At 37.0% G+C, this 22,762-nt stretch overlaps 1 protein-coding gene and 1 long non-coding RNA gene across 2 annotated transcripts in view; one reads left to right on the plus strand and one right to left on the minus strand.

The window, feature by feature from the left end:
* Positions 1-22,762, minus strand: part of col7a1l (collagen type VII alpha 1-like) — a 103,360-nt gene that overhangs the window by 10,383 nt on the left and 70,215 nt on the right. The window contains exons 69-98 of the mRNA XM_073868386.1: positions 22,682-22,717; positions 22,371-22,502; positions 20,554-20,655; positions 18,656-18,829; positions 18,434-18,538; positions 18,151-18,195; positions 16,645-16,707; positions 16,490-16,531; positions 16,213-16,257; positions 16,079-16,129; positions 14,034-14,087; positions 13,892-13,948; positions 9,627-9,701; positions 9,461-9,514; positions 8,646-8,684; positions 6,498-6,965; positions 4,886-4,921; positions 4,394-4,420; positions 4,254-4,313; positions 3,698-3,823; positions 3,543-3,614; positions 3,419-3,454; positions 2,999-3,058; positions 2,816-2,860; positions 2,633-2,668; positions 2,134-2,169; positions 589-645; positions 369-440; positions 221-292; positions 85-120 (exon numbers count right to left, since the gene is read on the minus strand). Of these exons, the coding sequence (XP_073724487.1) occupies positions 85-120; positions 221-292; positions 369-440; positions 589-645; positions 2,134-2,169; positions 2,633-2,668; positions 2,816-2,860; positions 2,999-3,058; positions 3,419-3,454; positions 3,543-3,614; positions 3,698-3,823; positions 4,254-4,313; positions 4,394-4,420; positions 4,886-4,921; positions 6,498-6,965; positions 8,646-8,684; positions 9,461-9,514; positions 9,627-9,701; positions 13,892-13,948; positions 14,034-14,087; positions 16,079-16,129; positions 16,213-16,257; positions 16,490-16,531; positions 16,645-16,707; positions 18,151-18,195; positions 18,434-18,538; positions 18,656-18,829; positions 20,554-20,655; positions 22,371-22,502; positions 22,682-22,717 (2,313 nt within the window). The remainder of the gene's footprint in view (positions 1-84; positions 121-220; positions 293-368; positions 441-588; positions 646-2,133; positions 2,170-2,632; positions 2,669-2,815; positions 2,861-2,998; positions 3,059-3,418; positions 3,455-3,542; positions 3,615-3,697; positions 3,824-4,253; positions 4,314-4,393; positions 4,421-4,885; positions 4,922-6,497; positions 6,966-8,645; positions 8,685-9,460; positions 9,515-9,626; positions 9,702-13,891; positions 13,949-14,033; positions 14,088-16,078; positions 16,130-16,212; positions 16,258-16,489; positions 16,532-16,644; positions 16,708-18,150; positions 18,196-18,433; positions 18,539-18,655; positions 18,830-20,553; positions 20,656-22,370; positions 22,503-22,681; positions 22,718-22,762) is intronic.
* Positions 12,633-22,748, plus strand: LOC141364239 (uncharacterized). Its single transcript, XR_012369915.1, has 3 exons — positions 12,633-13,329; positions 20,556-20,618; positions 22,354-22,748. It is a non-coding gene; the product is annotated as an uncharacterized lncRNA (long non-coding RNA).

The following is a 22,762-nucleotide window of genomic DNA, read 5'->3' on the forward strand; positions in this document are numbered from 1 at the left end:
AAAAACAACAGCATTTATTTTAAAATGGTTATAATAATCCAAAAAGTGCAAATATTGTGGAGCAATTCAGCACTAGTGGGCTACCTTTTCTCCGTTGATACCTGGCTCCCCTGGATCCCCCTGAAAAAATAATCGTACCTTTATTTTCAAAATGCTCTTACCACGGTAAGAAAGGTTTAGTGATATAACATGCCAAACAGTTAACTGCGACAATTTTTACCTTTTGCCCCACTGGACCACGTGCACCAAATGGCCCCATGCCCCCTTTGGTACCAGCCTCACCCTTCAGGCCCTGCATTTACATGAAACCAATGCTACAAAATGCTTTTGGTCCACAGCCATGAATGATATCTTTCTCTGTGAAATACCTTTGCACCAGGTGGCCCATCTTCACCTTTTTCTCCTTTATCTCCATCAAATCCTGGAAGCCCACGCTCACCCTGAAATACATATTAAAGATAACACTTGTGTCCCAACTGTGTACACAACTAGTTCTACAAGTTAATTGTTGGTGGGAAGTATCGCTAACAAATTTTACTATCTTTAATTTATACAGATAATGAAATAGACATTAAAACGTTTTTTTACTGCTTCTCCTTTAAGGCCTTTGAATCCTCGTGGGCCTGGCATGGAGAGTGGGCTACCCTATAAAAAACATAATAATAAAAATAATAATTAAACAGTTATAGCTACTAAATCACCACAAATCAGGTATATAATATATACTTATTAGGGATGCAGCAATACAAAATTTCTGTGCCAATACTCAATTACTTAGAATGACATCTATGCTGTCAGAAAAAAAAGGTACAAAATTGTCAGACAAAAGGTACAAAACTGTACCTTTTCTCTCGGTAGGTTGTGGTACCCTCAAAGGTTTATTTTTGTACCTGTATACAACACATTGAAATGTTGTACCTTTGGAGTCCTCAAGGACCTATTGTGTACCTTAAGGCAGTGGTTCTCAAACTTTTTTGGCATGCGGCCCCCCTTGTGTACGGTGCATCCCTTCATGGCCCCCCAAAGAATATTTTGTGACATAAAATATTCCAAAACTTAACATTTTAATTAAACAAAAACATTAAATTATACAATGTAGTGCTGTTGGTTAGTAGCCTTATTTTAGGTTAAATTACACAGAATTTATGATAAATTAATGTATCTTATAAAATTTCATTAAACTGGGACCCCCCTGACACCATCTCAGGGCCCCCAGTTTGAGAACCACTGCCTTAAGGAACAATTTTGTACCTGTTAAATTTTAGGGGTACTTTTAAAGGTCCTTAATAGATCCTAAAGGTACAGTAATGTACGCAAAACGGTACAACATTGTATACCACCCCAGTGACAGAAAATGTACAGTTTTTTTTCTCAGTGTACCGATACCAATAGTTTAGCTTACTCTTACTGTTGTGAAATCCTAGAAGTGCAGAGCGTACAAACTGCAATACTCAACATGATCTCACAAAGTTCCGTGAGATAGTCACGTAATTTTTCCGTGGCATTCTCACGGATCTCTGCATTTTTCCGTGGCCCTACCATGGACTTTCTTTTCCGTAGCATTCTCACGGACTGGTTACTCAACTGCTTTTTTCCTATTTTCAAACGATTGTCGCTTCGGTTAGATTTGGTGTTTGCGTTAGTATGTCACTTTAAGAATTGGTTTATACTATTTTTTTTCTGATTTATTCTTTTATATTTTCTAAACATTAAACAATTATCGCCTGGCGTTGGGGTTAGAGTTGAATTTGGGTAAGGATGTCATTTTATGTAAATAGGACAAAACAGTTGAGTAACCAATCCGTGAGAATGCCACGGAAAAGAAAGCCTGTGGTAGGACCACAGAAAAATGCGGAGATCCGTGAGAATGACACGTAAAAATGAGCAAAAAATTGTGACCGAATTTAAAATAATCACACAGGATATAATCTGCCCTGATCACTGACGTTTTTTTTTAACAATAGTGGGAAAATAGCTTTTATCTGTTAATACCAATTATATGTGCAGGCCGATATATCGGTGCATCCCTTTATATTTTAATAGCATTTGAAAAAAAATGAATTACTTTTCTTTATTTATATACATTTGTCTCTATATGTCTCAATAAAACCTGAATAATTTACTTGTTCCTACCTTTTCTCCTCTGTTACCGATGACACCTTTGTCACCCTGTCAATCAAATAATAACAGATAGGGTCACACTCACACATGTCTATTTATTAAATGGTGAGCCACTTGTAAAGTTGATTAATGAATTATAAAATTCACCATTAACGCACACTTGTGATGTCATATTTAATAATAATGCAGCATATGTTGCCATTTGCGTGCCGTCAGAAACATTCACAACTGACGCAGATTGTGTCTGCATTAGAAAAATGCTCTACGCAGCAGTTTCATTTGAGCAAAGATCGCCTTGAGATACGAAAGACTCGAAGAGACAGTCGATTGAAGGCACGGCCACGTCAATACGCACGAGAAGAGAAGCACAGCAGCCCTGTCAAAGCTGCCTATACATCTTTGAGCTACAGGAAATGACACTGTCAAAGTTGATTTGGCTATTAAAATTTAAAGCCCATCAATATTGTGAACTTCTGAATGAAAACCAAGACGGGTAAAAATAGCATCTCACCTTTTCTCCTTTCACACCACTGAGGCCTCTAGGACCCTTAATGAAAGTGAAAACCAAGAGATGCATCAAAACAGGACTTCATCAATGAATGAGGGACATTTTGCTCAATATTGTCTATTGGAAATAGATCTACATTTAATTTGCTTGTAATATATAGAGTCTATCGAATTGAACATGACTCACCATTAGACCTGGAGGACCTTTTGTACCATCAATGCCTTTGGCTCCCTGATAAAGATACGAAACAGACCATTTGAAAAGTTGGCACTATTTATTGACTTGTCATAAAACATAAAAACTTTCCAGTTTTCATTATTTTACAGTACTTTTAGACAATATATCTGAAAGAACATGTCCGAATTTTACCCTGCGACCTGGTAGCCCAGAAATTCCTCTGTCACCTGGTTCTCCTGGTATACTGTCACCCTTTAAATAACAGATGCAAATTTATGTTTATGCAACTCTCATGTTGTTACAAACCTATTTAAATGTCTTTGCTCTGATAAACATAAAAGAAGATATTTTGAGGAATTTTTGGTAACCAAACCAATCAGAGGCTCCATTATCTTCAATAGTATAGGAATAAACAGTACTATGGAAGTCAATGGGGCCTCTGATCGGTTTGGTTACAAACATTCGGCAAAATATCTTCCTTCGTGTCCATCAGAATCACAGAATTGATAAAGGTTTGTGAAAGTGGCAAAATTTTGAGAGAATTTTCATTTTTGGGGTGAACTATCCCTTTAATATGCCAAACACCTGTTAACATTACAAACAATGGCTTACCTTCTCACCTTTGTCCCCGGGAGGGCCAGGTGGACCCTGTAAAGAAGAAAAGCAATATATTAGCTCATTTTTGTCTTTTATTTTTCATTCACATGCTTAAAATAAGTAAATCCAGGAGCAGTACCAGTTGTCCTATGGGACCAGATGCACCTGGAGGGCCCGGTGAGCCATTCTTCCCTCTTCTCCCTCTCTCACCCTATAAAAAATAGACAAATAATTTGTAACCAGTTAAATGTATTGTTACACAACTCACAAGCATAGATAAGTACGGGTTATTACCTTTCTACCCATTTCTCCAGGGTCACCCGGTTGGCCTCTTAGACCCGGTGTCCCAGGGATTCCAGGATTTCCACGGATACCTTGGATGCCCTGAGCTCCAGGTGGTCCTGGTTCTCCTGGTTCACCCTGAGCACATAACATTTGAAAGATTATTATTTAGATCATTTATCTGATTATTATAAAGTTAATTTAATAAAACACAGCAAAAAGCATTTGTAGGGGCGCTTTCCCGGACAGGGTTTAGACTAATCCAGTTATTTTAGGACATTTAAGACGTTTTTACAAACAAACCTTACAAAAAACTATACTGTGTGCATCTTGAGACAAAACAATGGCACTGATATATGTGTAAATATGTCAGTGCAAGGTGTTTTGAAATTAAAGTAGCTCAAACATGCATATTATTCTGGGACTAAGATAAGCCCTGTCTGGGGAAACCACCCCTTAGGATTTTTAGTTGATCTTACGATGTAGTCATTTAACATTGAAATTGAGAAAAGAGTAGATCACATTGTATTGATACACATCTTCAAATATCATCAATTATTCAGTCAACCTTTTGTCCTGGTGGACCTGCTTGACCATTGGGTCCACGATGTCCAGTTCCAGGCTCACCCTAAAACAAAACAATCTATGAAGTAGATCATAGAGACTTACACAAAAGTCTTTATTTTAACACAAAGTTTAAATTTGTACCTTCTGGCCTTTCTCCCCAATCACACCCTGTTCAAATTCACAAATGATTAGACACACACAGCGTTTATCATGGCATTATCAAAATGTACCAAAGTTATCAGGGAAGTCATACTGCATGAGCACTACAAAACTAACAGAGAAGCATTAATAAAGACATTCAATTCATATCAGGCACCGAGGGGTAAAAATAGAATTTGGGGACATCAAAGTGAGCGACAGGGTCGCTACTGAAATTCCGCCCACCCGCTTTGATTGATAGTAATAATTTCCTAAAATTGCAAATGAGGAGGCGGGAATGTCATTTGTGTGGGTGGGACGCTGTCCAATCAGGAAGCGGGATGATTATCAAACAGACTTTGGTTTCGGAATGCACAGATCTTAGTCCGTAATAAGAGCTGACAAGAACATAGGAAGAAACTAATAATATCTTTCTTTCTATGATGTGAGTTTGTAAGAATACTGTAGATTGTTCTGGTTTAAAAGTTGGCTAACCTTAGGGCCCGGTTTTCCATTTTCACCTTGAGGTCCCTTTAAATAAAGAAAAATGCACAAACTTATGCTTATTTATTTTCAGTCACATATAAAACACAAATAAACAACACACAAACACACATACCCGGTTGATGCCATTTGACAGGTTTCCATTTTAAGTGGACATTTCATAGACATATTGGCTTTAATTCTGTACAAAAACTGTATACTATTCCCTTCCCATAACCCAGTGGCTCACAAACTGGGGGGCGCGAGATGGTGCCATGGTGGGGCATGTCAAAAGGTCGTAATGATGTTTAATGTAACGTTGGGTTGACGTTAAAAACCAACGTGGGTCTGACGTCCAGATGTAATGTCAGGTTGACGTCAAAACCAACATCAGCCTGATGTCCAGATGTAAGGTCGAGTTGACGTTAAAAATCAACGTTGGCCTGACATCGAAAACTAACATCAGCCTGATGTCAACATGTAATGTCGGGTTGACATACAAAACAACTTTGGCCTGACGTCCATATGTAACGGCGAGATGATGTCAAAAATCAACGTTAGCCTGAGATCCAGATGTAACGTCTGGCTAACATAAAAAAAATACTTTGGCCTGACGTCCAGATGTAACGGCAAGTTGATGTCAAAAACCAATGTCAGCCTGACATCCACATGTAATGTCGGGTTGAGGTCAAAAATCAACGTCGGGTTGAGGTCAAAAACCAACGTTGGCCTGATGTCCATATGTAACACAGAGTTAACGTCAAAATCCAACATCAGCCTGACGTTCAGATGTAAGGTCGAGTTGACGTCAAAAATCAATGTTGGCCTGACATCGAAAACTAACATCGGCCTGATGTCAAGATGTAACGTCGGGTTGACATAAACAACTTCGACCTGACGTCCAGATGTAACGGTGAGTTAATGTCAAACACCAATGTCAGCATGAGGTCCAGATGTAACGGCGAGTTAATGTCAAAAACCAATGTCAACCTGACATCCAGTGGTAATGTCTGGTTAACATAAAAACTACTTCAGCCTGATGTCCAGATGCAACGCCGAGTTGATGTAAAAAACCAATGTCGGCCTGACGTCCACATGTAACATCAGGTCGACATCAAAAACCAACGTCGGGTTGATGTCAAAAACCCGATGTCGGGGTGACTTCAAAAACCAACGGCGGGGTGACGTCCAAAACCAATATGGGGTTGACTTCAAAAACCAATGTCGGGTTGATGTCAAAAACCAACGTCGGCCTGATGTCCACATGTAACGTCATATTGACGTCAAGAACCAACATCAGCCTGACGTCCACATGTAAGGTCGGGTTAACGTCAAGAACCAACCTCAGCCTGACGTTCAGCTGTAATGTCGGGTTGACGTCAAGAACTGATAACGACCTGACCTCCAAATATAACGTCGGGTTGACGTAAAAAACAAATGTCAGACTGACTTCCAGATTTGACGTTAGGTTGTCGGATGTATGATAGTGCAGATAGTATGTTTATTCAAATGGCAGACACTTTTCAATATACCACAGCATATATCAAACCTTTTTCATTATTATATAACACTTGTAGACAGACAGATAGATCAGTGCAGATTGAAGATCACAACACATTCTTACCTTAAGATAATCACAGTGGGAAATATGAGGGCCAACGTCTTCCTCTCGGTCCACCTCGCCCATCCTCTCTCTCTCCATTTTCTCTCTTTGCCTTTCCCATTCTATTCTTTGTCTCTGTAACTGTCTCTCTCTCTCCACCTTTTCCTCCTGATCCATCTCTCTTTCTCTTTTCAGTTCTTCTTCTCTTTCTCGTTCCAGCTCCACCCTTTCTCTCTCCATCTCTAGTCTCTCTCGCTCCCTCTCCATCTCAAAGTCTTCCTCTATTTCCTCGCTACCCGTTTCATCATCACCATCACCTGAACTGTATTCTTTGGTTTCAGTCATCGTGTCCTTTTCCTCCCAATCCCAATGTCCTTCACTTCCTCTTTCTTCTTCCCTTTTCTTTTTATTCTTAATATAGACATCTGCCTCTCTCTCCCCGTATGTCTCTGCCACAAGCTCGGGGTCTTTGTTTTCTTGCTTCTGTTTCTACAAAAGTGACAGAAAAACAGCCACAAAGTTTTTTTGCACTCTGTTACAGAGCTTAGAGGAACTCTTGTGTAAAAACGATCATATAGATAATAAACTTTAGAAAACCTAGACCAAAATAAAATATGAAGCTGGTCTGTACACAAACCACTAGTACTGTACAAATGTTACTAAATAGTGTTTTAAAGGTCCCGTTCCTTCTGTGTTTTTGAAGCTTTGATTGTGTTTACAGTGCGCAATATAACATGTGTTCATGTTTCACGTGTAAAAAAAACGCTGTATTTTTCACACAATTGACTTATCTGTATAGCGCTGTTTTCACTGTCCTAAAAACGGGCTGATGTCTTCCTTGTTTTATGAAGTCCCTCCTTCAGAAATACGTATCGAGTTCTAATTGTGTAGTTTGTTTAGTTTGTTGTGATTCGATAGCAGCTTAGCTTGCCGTAAGCTTAGCTGGCGACTGATGTATTCCTGTGGGCGGAGTTTAGTCAAAAAACTGTTCTAGTGACGTCATTAAAGCAGGAAGTAGATGGCTGTAGTTCAAACCGGCCATTCGCTGTAGGCTTTAAAAGGCGAATTCTATTAAGGAAATATATCGCCTGGCAGTGAACTTTGAGCTTTATCATTTTACAGGTATTATTTATACTATTAAAGCAACATTACACACTAACTAGAGTTTAAAAAATGGGATCAGAAAGAACATGACCTTTAAAAAAATTTCTGAAACTGCTACCTAATTTCTATACAATCAATATTTCAAAAAGTTTGAAATCTGTATTAACTTTTGCACCTTTTTCTTGCTCTTTTAAAAGAATAGTTCACCCAAAAATAAATGTTTTGTCATCATTCACTCACTCTCATGTTGTTACAAACCCGTATACATTTCTTTGTTTCGATGTACACATAGGAAGATATTTTGAGAAATGTTTGTGGACCCCATTTACTTCCATGGTAACAAAAAAAGAATACTATGGAAGTAAATGGGGACCATGAACGGTTTGGTTACAAATATTCCTCAAAATATCTTCCTTCGTGTTCATCAAAACAAAGAAATTTATACAGATTTGTAACAACATGAGAGTGAGTAAATGATCACAGATTTTTTTTATTTTTGGGTGAACTATCCCTTTAATTAAAGGGGCCATGTCACAAGACTTTTTTAAGATGTCAAATAAATCTTTGGTGTCCCCAGGGTACATATGTGAAGTTTTAGCTCAAAATACCATATAAATAATTTATTATAGCATGTTAAAATTGACACTTTGTAGGTGTATGCAAAAATGTGCCGTTTTGGGTGTGTCCTTTAAAATGCAAATGAGTTGATGAAACTCAAACACTGATCACAGTAATGGTGGTCTGTTGCAATTACAACTCATTGTGCTTTTCTCTGCACTAAATGGCAGTGCTGTGGTTGGATAGTGCAGATTAGGGGGTGGTATTACTATAATAAGAGCTCCTTATGACATAAGGAGAGCCAAATTTCAACAATCTATTTTTTCACGTGCTTGCAGAGAATAGTTTACCAAAACTAAGTTACTGGGTTGATCTTTTTCACATTTTCTAGGTTGATAGAAGCACTGGGGACCCAATCATAGCACTTAAACATGGAAAAACTCAGATTTTCATGCCATAGCCCCTTTAATACAAGTGTGACAGAATAGGCCGTGTTATTACACTCACATTTTGCTTCCTTTCTCCTTGTGCACCAGATGTTGACCACTAAAATCAAGATGATAGCATCACTTAACTTTCTTTCTGACAATCCAAAGAGAGCTTATTCAAACAGGATTACTATATGTGACCCTGGACCACAAAACATGTGGTCATAAGTTGCACGGGTATATTTGTAGCAATAGCCATCAATACACTGTATGTGTCAAAATTATCAATTTTTTAAAGCAAGAAATCTTTAGGATATTAAGTAAAGATCATGTTCATGAAGATATTTTGTAATTTATTCATTGTAAATATATCAAAAATGTATTTATCATTAGTCACATGTGTTACTATATGTGTGCTAAGGACTTCCTAAGACCTGGATGTCCACATACGTGGACTTGTTGTTTTTGCACCATAATACTTAATTCTGTGTAACTGGAACTTGTTGTACACAAACATGGACAATTATACTGCGTCATGTTCAAAGAAACATGGTTGGTTATTATATTTATTAGTTCCTAACCCCAAAACAGCTGGTAAAATTCTGAAAAAAGACAAACCAAAGCTCAGGTCTTAGGAGGTTAATTTGCACAACTTCAAAGGCAATTTCTCAAGATTTTGATTATTTTGCACCCCAGATTTCAGATTTTCAAATCGTATCTCGGCCAAATATTGTCCTATCATACCAAACCATACATCAATGAAATTGAAAATCTTATTTTTTCAGCTTTCGGATGATGTATAAATCTCAATTTCATATAATTGACCCTTATATGACTGGTTCTATGGTCCAGGGTCACAAATATGTACGCTGAACTCCATTCCAGTTTTATTACCTCATCTTCTTGTTTGTAACGCCTTTGTCCTCCTGGTGCTCCAGGCATGTAGGCCTACAGAAAATCCTCCATTTTTAATTTGCAATGCAAACAATGTTTTGTTTTATGTGAAGATGAATTCTGCTGTCACAACAGTCAGTGGACAGGTATGGTGGAGATGTCTTACCATGTGATGGGGCCAGGGGGCGCTTCTCTTCACTTTAGACCTTGCTCCTGCCAGGCTATTTTTGGACAAGTTCCCCTGTTTTCAAACAGTATTATGAACAAATGTAGGTTTTGTCTCTCTCTCTCATCCTCTTAATGCTAGTTCATGCTGTACCAATAACTTTCAACAAACAATAACTCTTAGTGGCTGTTGGTATTTATGTGATCAGTATGTTAACCCTGTTGATGTTTGTTGGATACAAATGTGACAACAAAAGTCAACTTCAAAATACATGTTTGGCATCATTTCTAAGAGCAGTATGAACTAGATATATACTAGCTATGAAGAGTTTCGTTGCAAAACGAGATAACCACCGTTTTGTTAATTGTTCAGAAATCGCGTTCTTTGGTTCTGCATTCCAATTCATTTCAATGCAACTGCAGTTGGTTTGTCGATTTAAACCTTCATAACTTAAAAAATACAGCTAAGTAGCACCATAAAACAAAATAATAACAACAACAAACATGTTTTGACAAAAATGTAAAAAAAATGGATTTATCTCGTTTTGCAACGAAACTCTTCATATATATATGTAAGGAATAATTGACGACGGGCCATTGAATTATAAGAAAATAATGCACACCAAGGTGGTAATGCGGCACGACGCGAAGCGGAGTGCCGTTACACCGCAGGTGTGCATTATTTTCAAATAATTCAAAGGGCCGGAGTCAATTGTTCCGCTTATACCACGGTTGCCACAAACATTGCTCTGGTGCCTATTTTTAAGACATTTGAAAAATTAGGTGTGCGGTTTACAGAAAAATAATCAACACCCATAGAACATTTCTCAGCCAATCAGAATGCAGCATTCAACAGACCCGTGGTATAAATATATATATATATATATATATATATATCTCAGTATTGTTCAAAATAATAGCAGTACAATGTGACTAACCAGAATAATCAAGGTTTTTAGTATATTTTTTATTGCTACGTGGCAAACAAGTTACCAGTAGGTTCAGTAGATTCTCAGAAAACAAACAAGACCCAGCATTCATGATATGCACGCTCTTAAGGCTGTGCAATTGGGCAATTAGTTGAAAGGGGTGTGTTCAAAAAAATAGCAGTGTCTACCTTTGACTGTACAAACTCAAAACTATTTTGTACAAACATTTTTTTTCTGGGATTTAGCAATCCTGTGAATCACTAAACTAATATTTAATTGTATGACCACAGTTTTTTAAAACTACTTGACATCTGTGTGGCATGGAGTCAACCAACTTGTGGCACCTCTCCATGATTCTTTAACAACATTCCACAATTCATTCACATTTCTTGGTTTTGCTTCAGAAACAGCATTTTTGATATCACCCCACAAGTTCTCAATTGGATTAAGGTCTGGAGATTGGGCTGGCCACTCCATAACATTAATTTTGTTGGTTTGGAACCAAGACTTTGCCCGTTTACTAGTGTGTTTTGGAAATTGTCTTGTTGAAACAACCATTTCAAGGGCATGTCCTCTTCAGCATAGGGCAACATGACCTCTTCAAGTATTTTAACATATGCAAACTGATCCATGATCCCTGGTATGCGATAAATAGGCCCAACACCATAGTAGGAGAAACATGCCCATATCATGATGCTTGCACCTCCATGCTTCACTGTCTTCACTGTGTACTGTGCCTTGAATTCAGAGTTTGGGGGTCGTCTCACAAACTGCCTGTGGCCCTTGGACCCAAAAAGAACAATTTTACTCTCATCAGTGCACAAAATGTTCCTCCATTTCTCTTTAGGCCAGTTGATGTGTTCTTTGGCAAATTGTAACCTATGCTGCACATGCCTTTTTTTAACAGAGGGACTTTGCGGGGGATTCTTGAAAATAGATTAGCTTCACACAGACGTCTTCTAACTGTCACAGTACTTACAGGTAACTCCAGACTGTCTTTGATCATCCTGGAGGTGATCATTGGCTGAGCCTTTGCCATTCTGGTTATTCTTCTATCCATTTTGATGGTTGTCTTCCGTTTTCTTCCACGTCTCTCTGGTTTTGCTCTCCATTTTAAGGCATTGGAGATCATTTTAGCTGAACAGCCTATCATTTTTTGCACCTCTTTATAAGTTTTCCCCTCTCCAATCAACTTTTTAATCAAAGTACGCTGTTCTTCTGAACACTGTCTTGAACGACCCATTTTCCTCAGCTTTCAAATGCATGTTCAACAAGTGTTGGCTTCATCCTTAAATAGGGGCCACCTGATTCACACCTGTTTCTTCACAACCTCAGTGATTGAATGCCACACTGCTATTTTTTTGAACACACCCCTTTCAACTAATTCAACTAATTGCCCAATTGCACAGCCTTAAGAGCGTGCATATCATGAATGCTGGGTCTCATTTGTTTTCTGAGAATCTAGTGAACCTACTGGTAACTTGTTTGCCACGTAGCAATAAAAAATATACTAAAAACCTTGATTATTCTGGTTAGTCACATTGTACTGCTATTATTTTGAACAAGACTGTATATACATACATACATACATACATACATACATACATATATTGTTATTTACTATTATTTATTAAATAAAAGTGCAAAAGCTGTCATTAGGGCTGTACCCTTTAAAAAGGTCTTAATACACTGCAAAAAAATATTTTCAAGAAAAAAATTCTAGTATTTTTTCGAGTAGTTCTTAAATTAAGATGCTTTTTCTTGATGAGCAAAACGACCCAAGAATATAAGTCTAGTTTTTAGACCAAAAATAACAAATTTAAGTAATTTTGTGCAAAAACAAGCAAAAAAATCTGCCAATGGGGTAAGCAAAAAAACCTTGAACATTTTTCTTAAACACTAAATTCAAGAAAAATTCAAGAAAAATTTGCTTACCCCATTGGCAGATTTTTTTTGTTTGTTTTATGCACAAAATAACTTAAATTTGATATTTTTGGCCTAAAAACTAGACTTATTAATTTAGGTCGTTTTGCTCATCAAGGAAAAGCATCTTAATTTAAGATTTTTTTGATATTTTTACTGAAAACAAGACAAAAATACTAGAAATTTACAGTATATATTTGGTACCAATATGTACTTCCGAGGTACTAATATGGACTTTTAGGTACAAAAGTGTGCTTTTTGAAAGAGTAACGCACAGCGTCACATTTAATCATATTTAATTTACTTTTATTTGATACATAGCTGCATTTTAAGCACGATAATGCACATTATCCCTTATATATCGGTTTAATATTGTCAAATGAAGTAACACACGCAAAAAAAGACTCTGAAACACAAGATTGGTTTAGGAAGGATGAACACATTTACTGACAGACCATGCACAAGCAGATTAACTATGAAAGTTAAACAATACGGCAATGAATTTCACCAGTGAAAACAGGTGGCAGATTACGCTGCCTCAAATGTAAAGATGCACGGAAATAAAATACAATCTTTTATCAGTCTGATCAATAAATAAGCCACTGGCGAACAAATCGATGCACTGTAAGGGAGGGATTTCATGAGTATATATGTGTAATTTAGCACATAAAAGGACTGTTATGTTTGAACTGAGCTGGTTTCTCCTCACAGATCGTGCAGGTGGTTGTTCTCGATCTATCAAAGGCACTGCAGCGTACTGAACGACGCTAGTCGTGGTGGAGAGGCAGCGTGGTCGGATGACATCATCATTGCGCGACGGGAAAGGAGGCTCTCCCAAAGTAATGCCGGCCGGTCAGCTCCTCCCCCTCTTTTACCCTTCACAGTTTATACACACTTGAATGTCTCCCTTACAGAGTTTAGAGGAGCTCCTGTGTTAGAAACATAAATATATTATATTTATTATATATATATTTGACCTGTAAGTTTGACTGTGAAGCGTGTTTAATGTGTCTTTCTGCATTGCACGGGCACAAACCAGTATCAAGAGAAAGCTAAAAATGCAGTGCATGCTGGGATGCATTTACTTAAAGGTGTTATTTTTCAATTTTTGAAACGTACACTTTATATACTCAAGTCGGCTGTATTTGCACTGGTGAAATTCACTGATGGAAGGCTATTTTGTTCCCTTTTTTATCATGCAGAAACGTATATGCTCATTTAATTACTCTGGAGACCCATTTAAGAAATTCAACACCCACTATGTGTGTTACAGGAATGACTTTCAAAGCTTGTTAGTTTATGCTTCAAACAAGACTTTGCATGAGTTGTGTTAAACCAAACAGGCACCGGTCAAGCAGGCAAGCAGGTGAAATCCAGAGGAAAGCAAGTGAAAAGATTACAGCCGTACTCTTACCTCCTTTTCAGTTTGTTTTGTATTTAACACTGGCGATACTGTAGCTTCAGCTGGCGTCTGTGAAACAAACAAATAAGAAGTTAATACTGTATGTGGCATGTGCAAAAACCTGTTATAATGAATCATTTTGAATGAGCAGCACCTGTTCTGTGACTCTGGATGAAACCAGGGGACTCGCTGTTGTGGTGTGAGCAGTCTGAAACACATTTAGTTCATGGACAGTTAGTTTACAAATGTGTAAGAATAACAGAAAATAGATTTACTCTAAATCATGAGATGGCAGATGGTGAAGCTCACTTCGAATTGTCAGTCACAGGGTTATATATATATATATATATATATATATATATATATATATATATATATATATATATGTATGTGTGTGTGTGTGTGTGTGTGTGTGTGTGTGTGTGTGTGTGTGTGTGTGTGTGTGTGTGTGTGTGTTTTTGGCTGTGTGTGAACGCAACAATCCCACAATAAAAAAATATCCACCCTCTCCTTCTTTTTAAATTCCCATTAAACAAAAGCATTCTCATTAGACATGCTGTTTTGATTATCTTGTTAATGTGATGTCACACAAACAAAGCCCCGCCCATGACCACTGACTGACTGGTTAATTTTACCCCAACAGCTTATCTAAATGTGTTTGTATTCACAGGAATCAGATCTATTTTTAACCAAAAGCGCTCACTGTCTGTTGGCAAACTGTAGCTCATTTGCATTTTAAAAAATTGCATTTGCATAAAAAAATTATAGGCAATTGTATGTATTTTTTACAGCATTTTGTGTATTATACACTGAAAGTAAATTTTTGTCAAAATTACAGAACAGCTTCATAAAGTAACTGATAAAAGCTGAATATTTACAGGGATTTACCATTCTAAGATCTTACTGTTATGTTTTTTATATTCATGATTAGTTTTTTTTAGTTTGTAAGGGATGTTTATCAATGGTGATATTCTGTAATTTAAAGGATTAGTCTTATTAGGATTTTCTTAAAAAAAAAAAGAAAAAAATACAGATTATTTACTTACCATGTCATCCAAAATGTTGATGTCTTTCTTTGTTCAGTCAAGAAGAAATTATGTTTTTTGGGGAAAAACATTCCAGGATTTTTCTCATTTTAATGGACTTTAGTGGACCCCAACACTTAAGAGTTTTAATGCAGTTTAAAATTGCAGTTTCAAAGGACTCTAAACGATCCCAAACGAGGCATAAGGGTCTTATCTAGCCAAAAGATTTTTGACAAGAAAAAAAAGCACTTTTAAACCAAAACTTCTTGTCTTCCTCCGGTTCTGTGGCGCGCCGGCGCGATCTCACGTAATACATCATCACGTCAAGAGATCATGGATGATGTATGCGAAACTACGCCCCAGTGTTTACATGTGTGGAGAAAGAGGACCGTTCCGACGTTGTTGTATGTCGAAAGATACTAATTAATGTCTTTGTGTCAGTTTATTGTTTAAAATGGTCCGCAAATGTGCGTTTCATATATGTTACAAGTGACCTTTCAACGGCATAACACAATTACTGGCTCGTCACACAGCCGGAGGAAGAAGAGAAGTTGTGGATTAAAAGTGCAAATTTTAATTTTTCTTGCCAAAAATGACAATCGTTTCGCTAGATAAGACCCTTATGCCTCGTTTGGGATCGTTTAAAGTCCTATGAAACTACATTAAAACGGTTAAGTGTTGGGGTCCAATAAAGTGCTGGAATGTTTTCCTCAAAAAACATAATTTCTTCTCGACTGAACAAAGAAAGACATCAACATTTTGGATGACATGGTGGTGAGTAAATTATCTGGTTTTTTTTTTTTTTTTAAAGAAAATTGACTAATCCTTTAATAAATTTTGACTGTAAAATCATCTCTGGATTTTTACAAATTATTGCACATCATTTTGAAAAAAAAATCCGTAATTTGTCTGGAAACTTTGCTGCCAGACAAAAAAATCCAGAATTTGTCTGGAAACTCTGCTGCCAGATTTTTACCTGTTTTTTTACAGTGCAAATATGGGCATTTTGGACATCCTATAATAAATGATCTGTGAGGTATTTTGAGCTGAAACTTCACAGACACATTCTAGGCACACCTGAGACTTATATTACATTTTGTAAAAATGGGCATAACATGCACCCTTTAAAAATATAAATTTATAGATTGGCTATTAGAAATACATATTTTCTTACCGATGTAAATTCCTCTGGAGATTGTGCAAGTGGAAATGTTTCTATCTCTCCCTGTGTGAATTATGGAATAACATTTATGAGCAATTAAACAGTTAATAAATCAGAAACAAAGGTGTGGTGGGAAAACCTCTTACCTCATTTTCTTGCATGTATACAGCTGCTGTCGTGGAAAATTTGAGCTAAGGACGAAAAATAAATGAATAAATAAATAAACATTTACCAAAACTGGCTTCGGTAAATAAATAAATACATATATTTATGTGAATGTAAAATCCCTGCACCATAATGCTTTTAATTTGTACTACAACAAATATAACATTGTTTATATTTGTTTATACGTATATAAACACATCTAAACACTAATAAATTAGAAAGTGCTAATAAGAGATAAGACAAGAATGCAGTGTTCACCTCCTCTTCAGCGGAAAATGGGTCTTCTGTAGGATCTTCATCCTGACGTGACACAAATAAAGCTTTATAAATTTAACATGAAAGTTCAATTTCAGGTTTGGTAACTAGCAAGTAATACGAGATGAAATGATTACTTGGTCATAGACTTACTATACCTCATATTCTTCATCATCATATGATGGCTCTTCAACATCCTCTTCTATGTTGTCTTGGTTTTCCTGTAATGTAAAGTACAATAATATAATCAAACATATAGAAGAGTCTATCTGTGAGAATAGAAACATTATTAAACAGTAAAAAATTACTGGAGGATTTAAGAAGTTATATTACACAGACTGCAGTAATGACTGTGATTAGTGAGATTAGTAACATACGGTATTAGGTAAGGTATTAGTTAAATCATAAGGTGTTGGTTAAATTTTAAAGGGTGGTTTCCCGAACAGGGATTAGCTTAAAGGACAAGTTTGGTATTTTACACTTAAAGCCCTGTTTTCAGATTGTTTATGATGAAATATAACGGTTCTGACTGAAATTTCGACATTTGCGGCTGTCCCGAGAATTTTTGGGTGTTTGTTGTTTCACCTCCCACCTCTATAATGGGTGTATAGGTGCACTGGAAAAATCTTTCCTAAAATGCATTAAACGTTCGCTTACAAAGACGTGAAACTCACCGAGTGGTCAGGGGTGTTCACTGATATGCTCACACAAAAATCGCTTTTTTATCGTAGTTTTGTCCAACTCCATTGACTTGTATTAGATGTGCTGTGAGGTACGGTATTACTCCGCGCCGGGAACCTTGTTTGTATTCATGCAATTGGCAAAGGTGGATTAGCGCCACCACCTGGGCTGGAGTGTCTATTATTCAAGCTCTCAGCGGAAGAATATACGTGTGTGAGGCGTTTGGAAAAATAGGTCCACAAGTTTACAACGAATGCTAAAACACCTGTTGGAAAGCATCCTTTAACGCGATTTTTGTGTGAGCATATCAGTGAACACCCCTGACCACTCGCTGAGTTTCACGTCTTTGTAAACGAAAGTTTAATGCATTTTAGGAAGGATTGTTTCAGTGCACCCACACACCCACTGTAGAGGTGGGAGGTGAAACAACAAACACCCGAAAATTCTCGGGCAGCCGCATATGTCAAAATTTCAGTCAAAACCGTTCTATTACATTATAAACAATCTGAAAACAGGTTTTAAGTGTAAAATACCGAACTTGTCCTTTAAGCCAGGACTAGGACTTAGTTTAATTATGAAATATAACTAGTTTTAACAAACATGCCTTACTAAAAACATTACTGTATTTTAAGATATGTCCGTGCAATATGTTTCCAGTTTGGACACCTCTTACATTTATTTTAGTCTAGGACTAGTCTAATCCCTGTCTGGGAAACCGCCCCTAAATGTGTAAGTGGAAAAGCAAAGTGTAATTAATTTTACATTTAAATGTATTTTAAAAATTCATTTAGGGTTTATGATTTATATTTAAACATATATTTCGACATACAGTATTTATTAGTTTTAATACATCAAAGTATTAACATATTAACAAAATACATTAAAGTATTAACAAAAGAGTAGTCAGGTGTTATAGTAAGAATCAGCATTATTTAGTCATGGTGTATGTCAGGTTAGATGCGACTGTTTAAATAAAACATTACCAAACGCTTCCTTTGCCGTTTTTGACGTCCTTTATTTCCTTTGCCCTGGTTGAGAGTTTAGCAGTTGAGAATCAACATAATTTGTAAAGGTTTTTAATAGCAATCATTAGGTTTGTGGCCATGACATCTCACTGGATGAGTTAGCTTTAGATGTACAAATGATCCTAAATTCATGTTTAGTTCTAGTTATGTCTGGTTAGGTACAGTATACAGTCTTAATATTTGGTTATGTTGTGATGTTAATTTACAGTTATCACAGGTGCTTTAGTTTAGATCTGTTTACCTTTCCTTTGTCTTTGCCTTTCTTCTTTTCTCCAGAAGTTTTCTTTCCTGTGTCTTCATGGCTGTGTAAAACAGTCTCCATACCTACCTCTACTTTTCCAGAAGACTGTCAAAAAAAACATCGTTTTAGAAGTAAACGTGTTTGAGAAATCGCAAATGAATGATAAAATATATTAAATGGTATTGTAGCTGCTTAGAAACCACATGGAAGTAATAAGCGTACCCTCTCAGAGGAAGTGTTGGTATAGGAATATTTAGAAGTTGTCACGTCATGAAAGTTGACCTCTGGTTTGCTCTCCTCGTTCTCTGCCTGTTTGTCTTTAATATTGCTCAGGTTAGTCTTACTGTGGATGGTAGAGAGAAGAGTAGGACCCACCTCAATTTCAACCATTGGTTCCTTAAGAAACAAAACAAGACATTGAGGCCATTCAAGTCAGCCTTGTTTAATATTCAAGTATTACGTCAAGACCATAGACTGTAAAAAAAAGAAGGATGACGCCCGTTCGCTCTCTTTCATTGGTGAAAAGTGAAGCCGTCAGTGTCCCTATACGGCGCTGACAGCTTGCGTCTTCGGGACCAGTCTTGCACAGTAGTGAGCAGGAAGTAAAGCCGCAAAATCAAGACCCCGCCCTCGCCCTCACAGAATGCGTATATAACATCTGTCAATCATGACGTGCCACCAAACTTATTACTAAACTAAAAACAAACTTATTTTAAAAACAAACACTTGAATTGACATCAGCGTGATAAAAACTACAGTAAATGACAGAAACCAGCTTCGGAAAAAATATTTGAAGTGTATTTCAATTGTTTAGTTGGTCTCAAGTCCCAATGAATAACATGGGGAGGCGGGGTTTATGACCTATACTGGGACCAGTCAATGGGGGGCGATCGAGACGTTTTGGCTTCACTTTTCAGGGCTTGTGCGGCACGCTAGGTCAAGACGTTTTACATTTTTTTAATTAAAAATTTTAAGTATACCTACTTGGTCATTTCAATTTAGATTTTTTATATTGATTAGTTGAATTAGCTCATGTTACCTTTATTTATTAAGTTAACTAATCTAAATTGAAATGACTTGTAAATCCAAGTTGATTATACTTAAAGGACAAGTTCGGTATTTTACACTTAAAGCCTGTTTTCAGAATGTTCATGGTGAAATTGAACGGCCTCGACTGAAATTTCGACACATGCGGCCGCCCCGAGAATCCTCGGGTGCCCGCGTCCCACCTCCCACCTCCACAATGGGTCCATAGGTGCACTGGAACAATCCTTCCCAAAATGCACCAAACCTTCGTCCACAAAGACGCGACACCCATCGAGTGGCCAGGGGTGTCCACCGATATGCTCACACAAAAATCGCTGCAAAAGATGCCCTCCAACAGATGTTTTAGCATTCGTTGTTAACTTGTGGACCTATTTTTCCAAACGCCTCACACCCGTATATTCTTCCGTTGAGAGCTTGAATAATAGACACTCCAGCCCAGTTGGTGGCGCTAATCCGCCATTGCCAATTGCAAGAATAGAAACAAAGTTCCCAGCGCGGAGTAATACCGTACCTCACAGCACATCTAATACAAGTCAATGAAGTTGGACAACACTGCGATAAAACCTGTTGGAAAGCATCTTTTGCAGCGATTTTTGTGTGAGCATATCAGTGAACACCCCTGACCACTCGGTGAGTTTCAGGTCTTTGTAAACGAAAGTTCAATGCATTCCAGGAAGGATTGCTCCAGTGCACCATTAAACCCATTGTAGAGATGAGAGGTGATACAAGAAACACTCGAAAATTCTCGGGGCAGCCGCATGTGTCGAAATTTCAGTCAGAACCGTTCTATTTTATCATAAACAATCTGAAAACAGGGCTTTAAGTGTAAAATATCGAACTTGTCCTTTAAAAATGTAAGTGCAAAAACATTTTTTTACAGTAATACATACGTTTTATATATATGTCTTATTACACCTACATGCAAAACACCTCAGCTAAATAAAATCAAGCACCATCTGAATAACTGAATGAAGTGCAGTCATTGTAGGTTTTCACTGATTTTTGGTTGGTCTGTACAGAATTTGTATATACAAAAATGAACTACAAATGACTGAAAACAAACGTTTACTTACAGGACTGGGTTCAGAAATCTGTTCCTTTTTGAGATCAGACTCTTCATCCGTTAAATCCACACCAGGTAAAGATTCATGTGAGTGACTGTACTTTACTGAGCTCTGTGGATTAGACAAAGCTTTAATAACTCAAGCTTCATAAAACCTGTATAGGTGAAAATTTTTTAACCCATATAGTCACGTGAATATTTTTTGTAATACTGTCAATTTCTGCGTTTTTTCTGGATTGCATCACAAATGTCTGTTTATGTGTCATTGTCACGTATACTCAACTGCTTTCTCCTATTTTCAAACCATTGTCGATTCGGTTTAGGGTTAGATTTAGTGTTTGCGTTAGGTAGTGATGGGGACGAGACCGCCTATACCGAGTCCGAGTCAAGACCGAGTCTTTGAAGGGTCGAGACCGAGTCCGTTGGTTTTCAAATACAGTCGAGTACGAGTTAAGACCGAGTCTTTGAGGAAGCAAGTCTGGTCCTTTATGAGTCGAGACCAATACCATAAAAACATGTCAGTTTTCATATTAATGATTTAATTTCACCCCATTAATAATCAACAGTAAGCCCTACAGACTAAGCTAGATTGGGAATTGTTTAGAGGAGCAGTCGTAACGTCTTAATATGGAATATACTTTTACTATCATTAAAAAATCCCTACCACATGGATTCTCTTCTCCCTATTTTTCTAAACTGCTTCAACATTGCTGCTCTGTCATCAACATGTTAAACCCACCCTGACTTTTTTTTTATCCTAGTTAGGACATGCAGAGTCTAGTGGTATGTCTAAATTAGTAGTCTTAGCTACTTTTCATTTTCCAATATTTCCCAATTTTATGCACTATTTTTGCATTGCACCATGGCATGTCATCTTCAAATAATGCCTGTCAACATTGCATTTTATTATTATTGTTGTTATGTGTTGTGTGTGGAGGACTCGGTCTGAAATTACAAGCACTTCTCCTCCCACTGTGGTCCGAGACCGAGTCAATACCATGTCTTTGAAGAAACAAGTCAGAGAAAGCAAAAATTGGTCTCGAGACTCGAGTACTACATCACTAGCGTTAGGATGTCACTTTAAGTATGGTTTATACTATTTTTTTCTGATGTATTTTTTATATTTTCTGATTTTTAAACTGTTAAGCGTTGCCGTTCCGAATACGGGACACCTAAGTTTGCATTAATATTGTTGATGTAAATTTTTATCTATCACTACAAACTATATATCGCTGGAAAGGTCTAAGCCTCCAGAATAGACATTTCAACAGTGTTTTATAAAATTCATTATGTAGGGAGAGTAATTGATTCATTTATGAAGAGAGTGTGCCTCAAAACATTTATTTTCTGCTAAATGTCACTGTCCCACCAGCAGGACGCCTACATTTACGTCAATGTTTGCATATGAATTCTTATCTAATCATGACAAACTGTATATTGTTTGAATGCTCCAAGAGTGTAGATTTAACTCAATAGGGTGGGGTGACGCTTAAAATGTTAAACCATTGTCACCTGGCGTTAGGGTTAGAGTTGGGTTTGGGTAAAGATGTCATTTTATGTAAATCTAACCCTAAACCGAAGCGACAATGGTAAGAAAATAGGACAAAACAGTTGAGTAACTAATACATGACAATGACACATAAACAGAAATTTGTGATACGATCACAAAAAATGCGGAAATTTGCGACAGTATCACGAAAAAGAATCAAAAAAATTATGTGACTATAGATACGTAATTTCGCGAGAGCTGAAATTTTGTACTGTCTAATAGTAATGTAGTCATTAGCATCTCATTATAGGTGTATTATAGATGTGAAGTTCGCTCACAGTGATTTCGGCGATGATGTTTGAATCAGGTTCCTGTCTCTCTCCTTTCACTTTTCTATTGGTGATCTCATGAAGAAGTTCCTCCATACCATCTTGCAGCAGTCTGTCAATCAATGTCTTCAGCAGCGAGAGCTGGAGGATGAAAAGCAATGATCAGAAATATAAAACATCTTTTTATCCATCCATAACAAAATTTGTGTTTGATTTTACCAAGTGAATACATCTTTTTAACACTACTTTCAAAATGCATGCAGATGAGGTTTAAAGCTAACTGTTTAAATTCAATACAGGCCTATAGTATATACACTTACTTTAATGCCATATGAATCAAACAAGGCTTCAATATCCTGAAAGAAAACATCAAAATGTTTATAGTATATCACCAATCGGTT

The sequence above is a fragment of the Misgurnus anguillicaudatus genome, chromosome 1 (genome assembly GCF_027580225.2).
Source record: "Misgurnus anguillicaudatus chromosome 1, ASM2758022v2, whole genome shotgun sequence".
Lineage (NCBI taxonomy): Eukaryota > Metazoa > Chordata > Actinopteri > Cypriniformes > Cobitidae > Misgurnus > Misgurnus anguillicaudatus.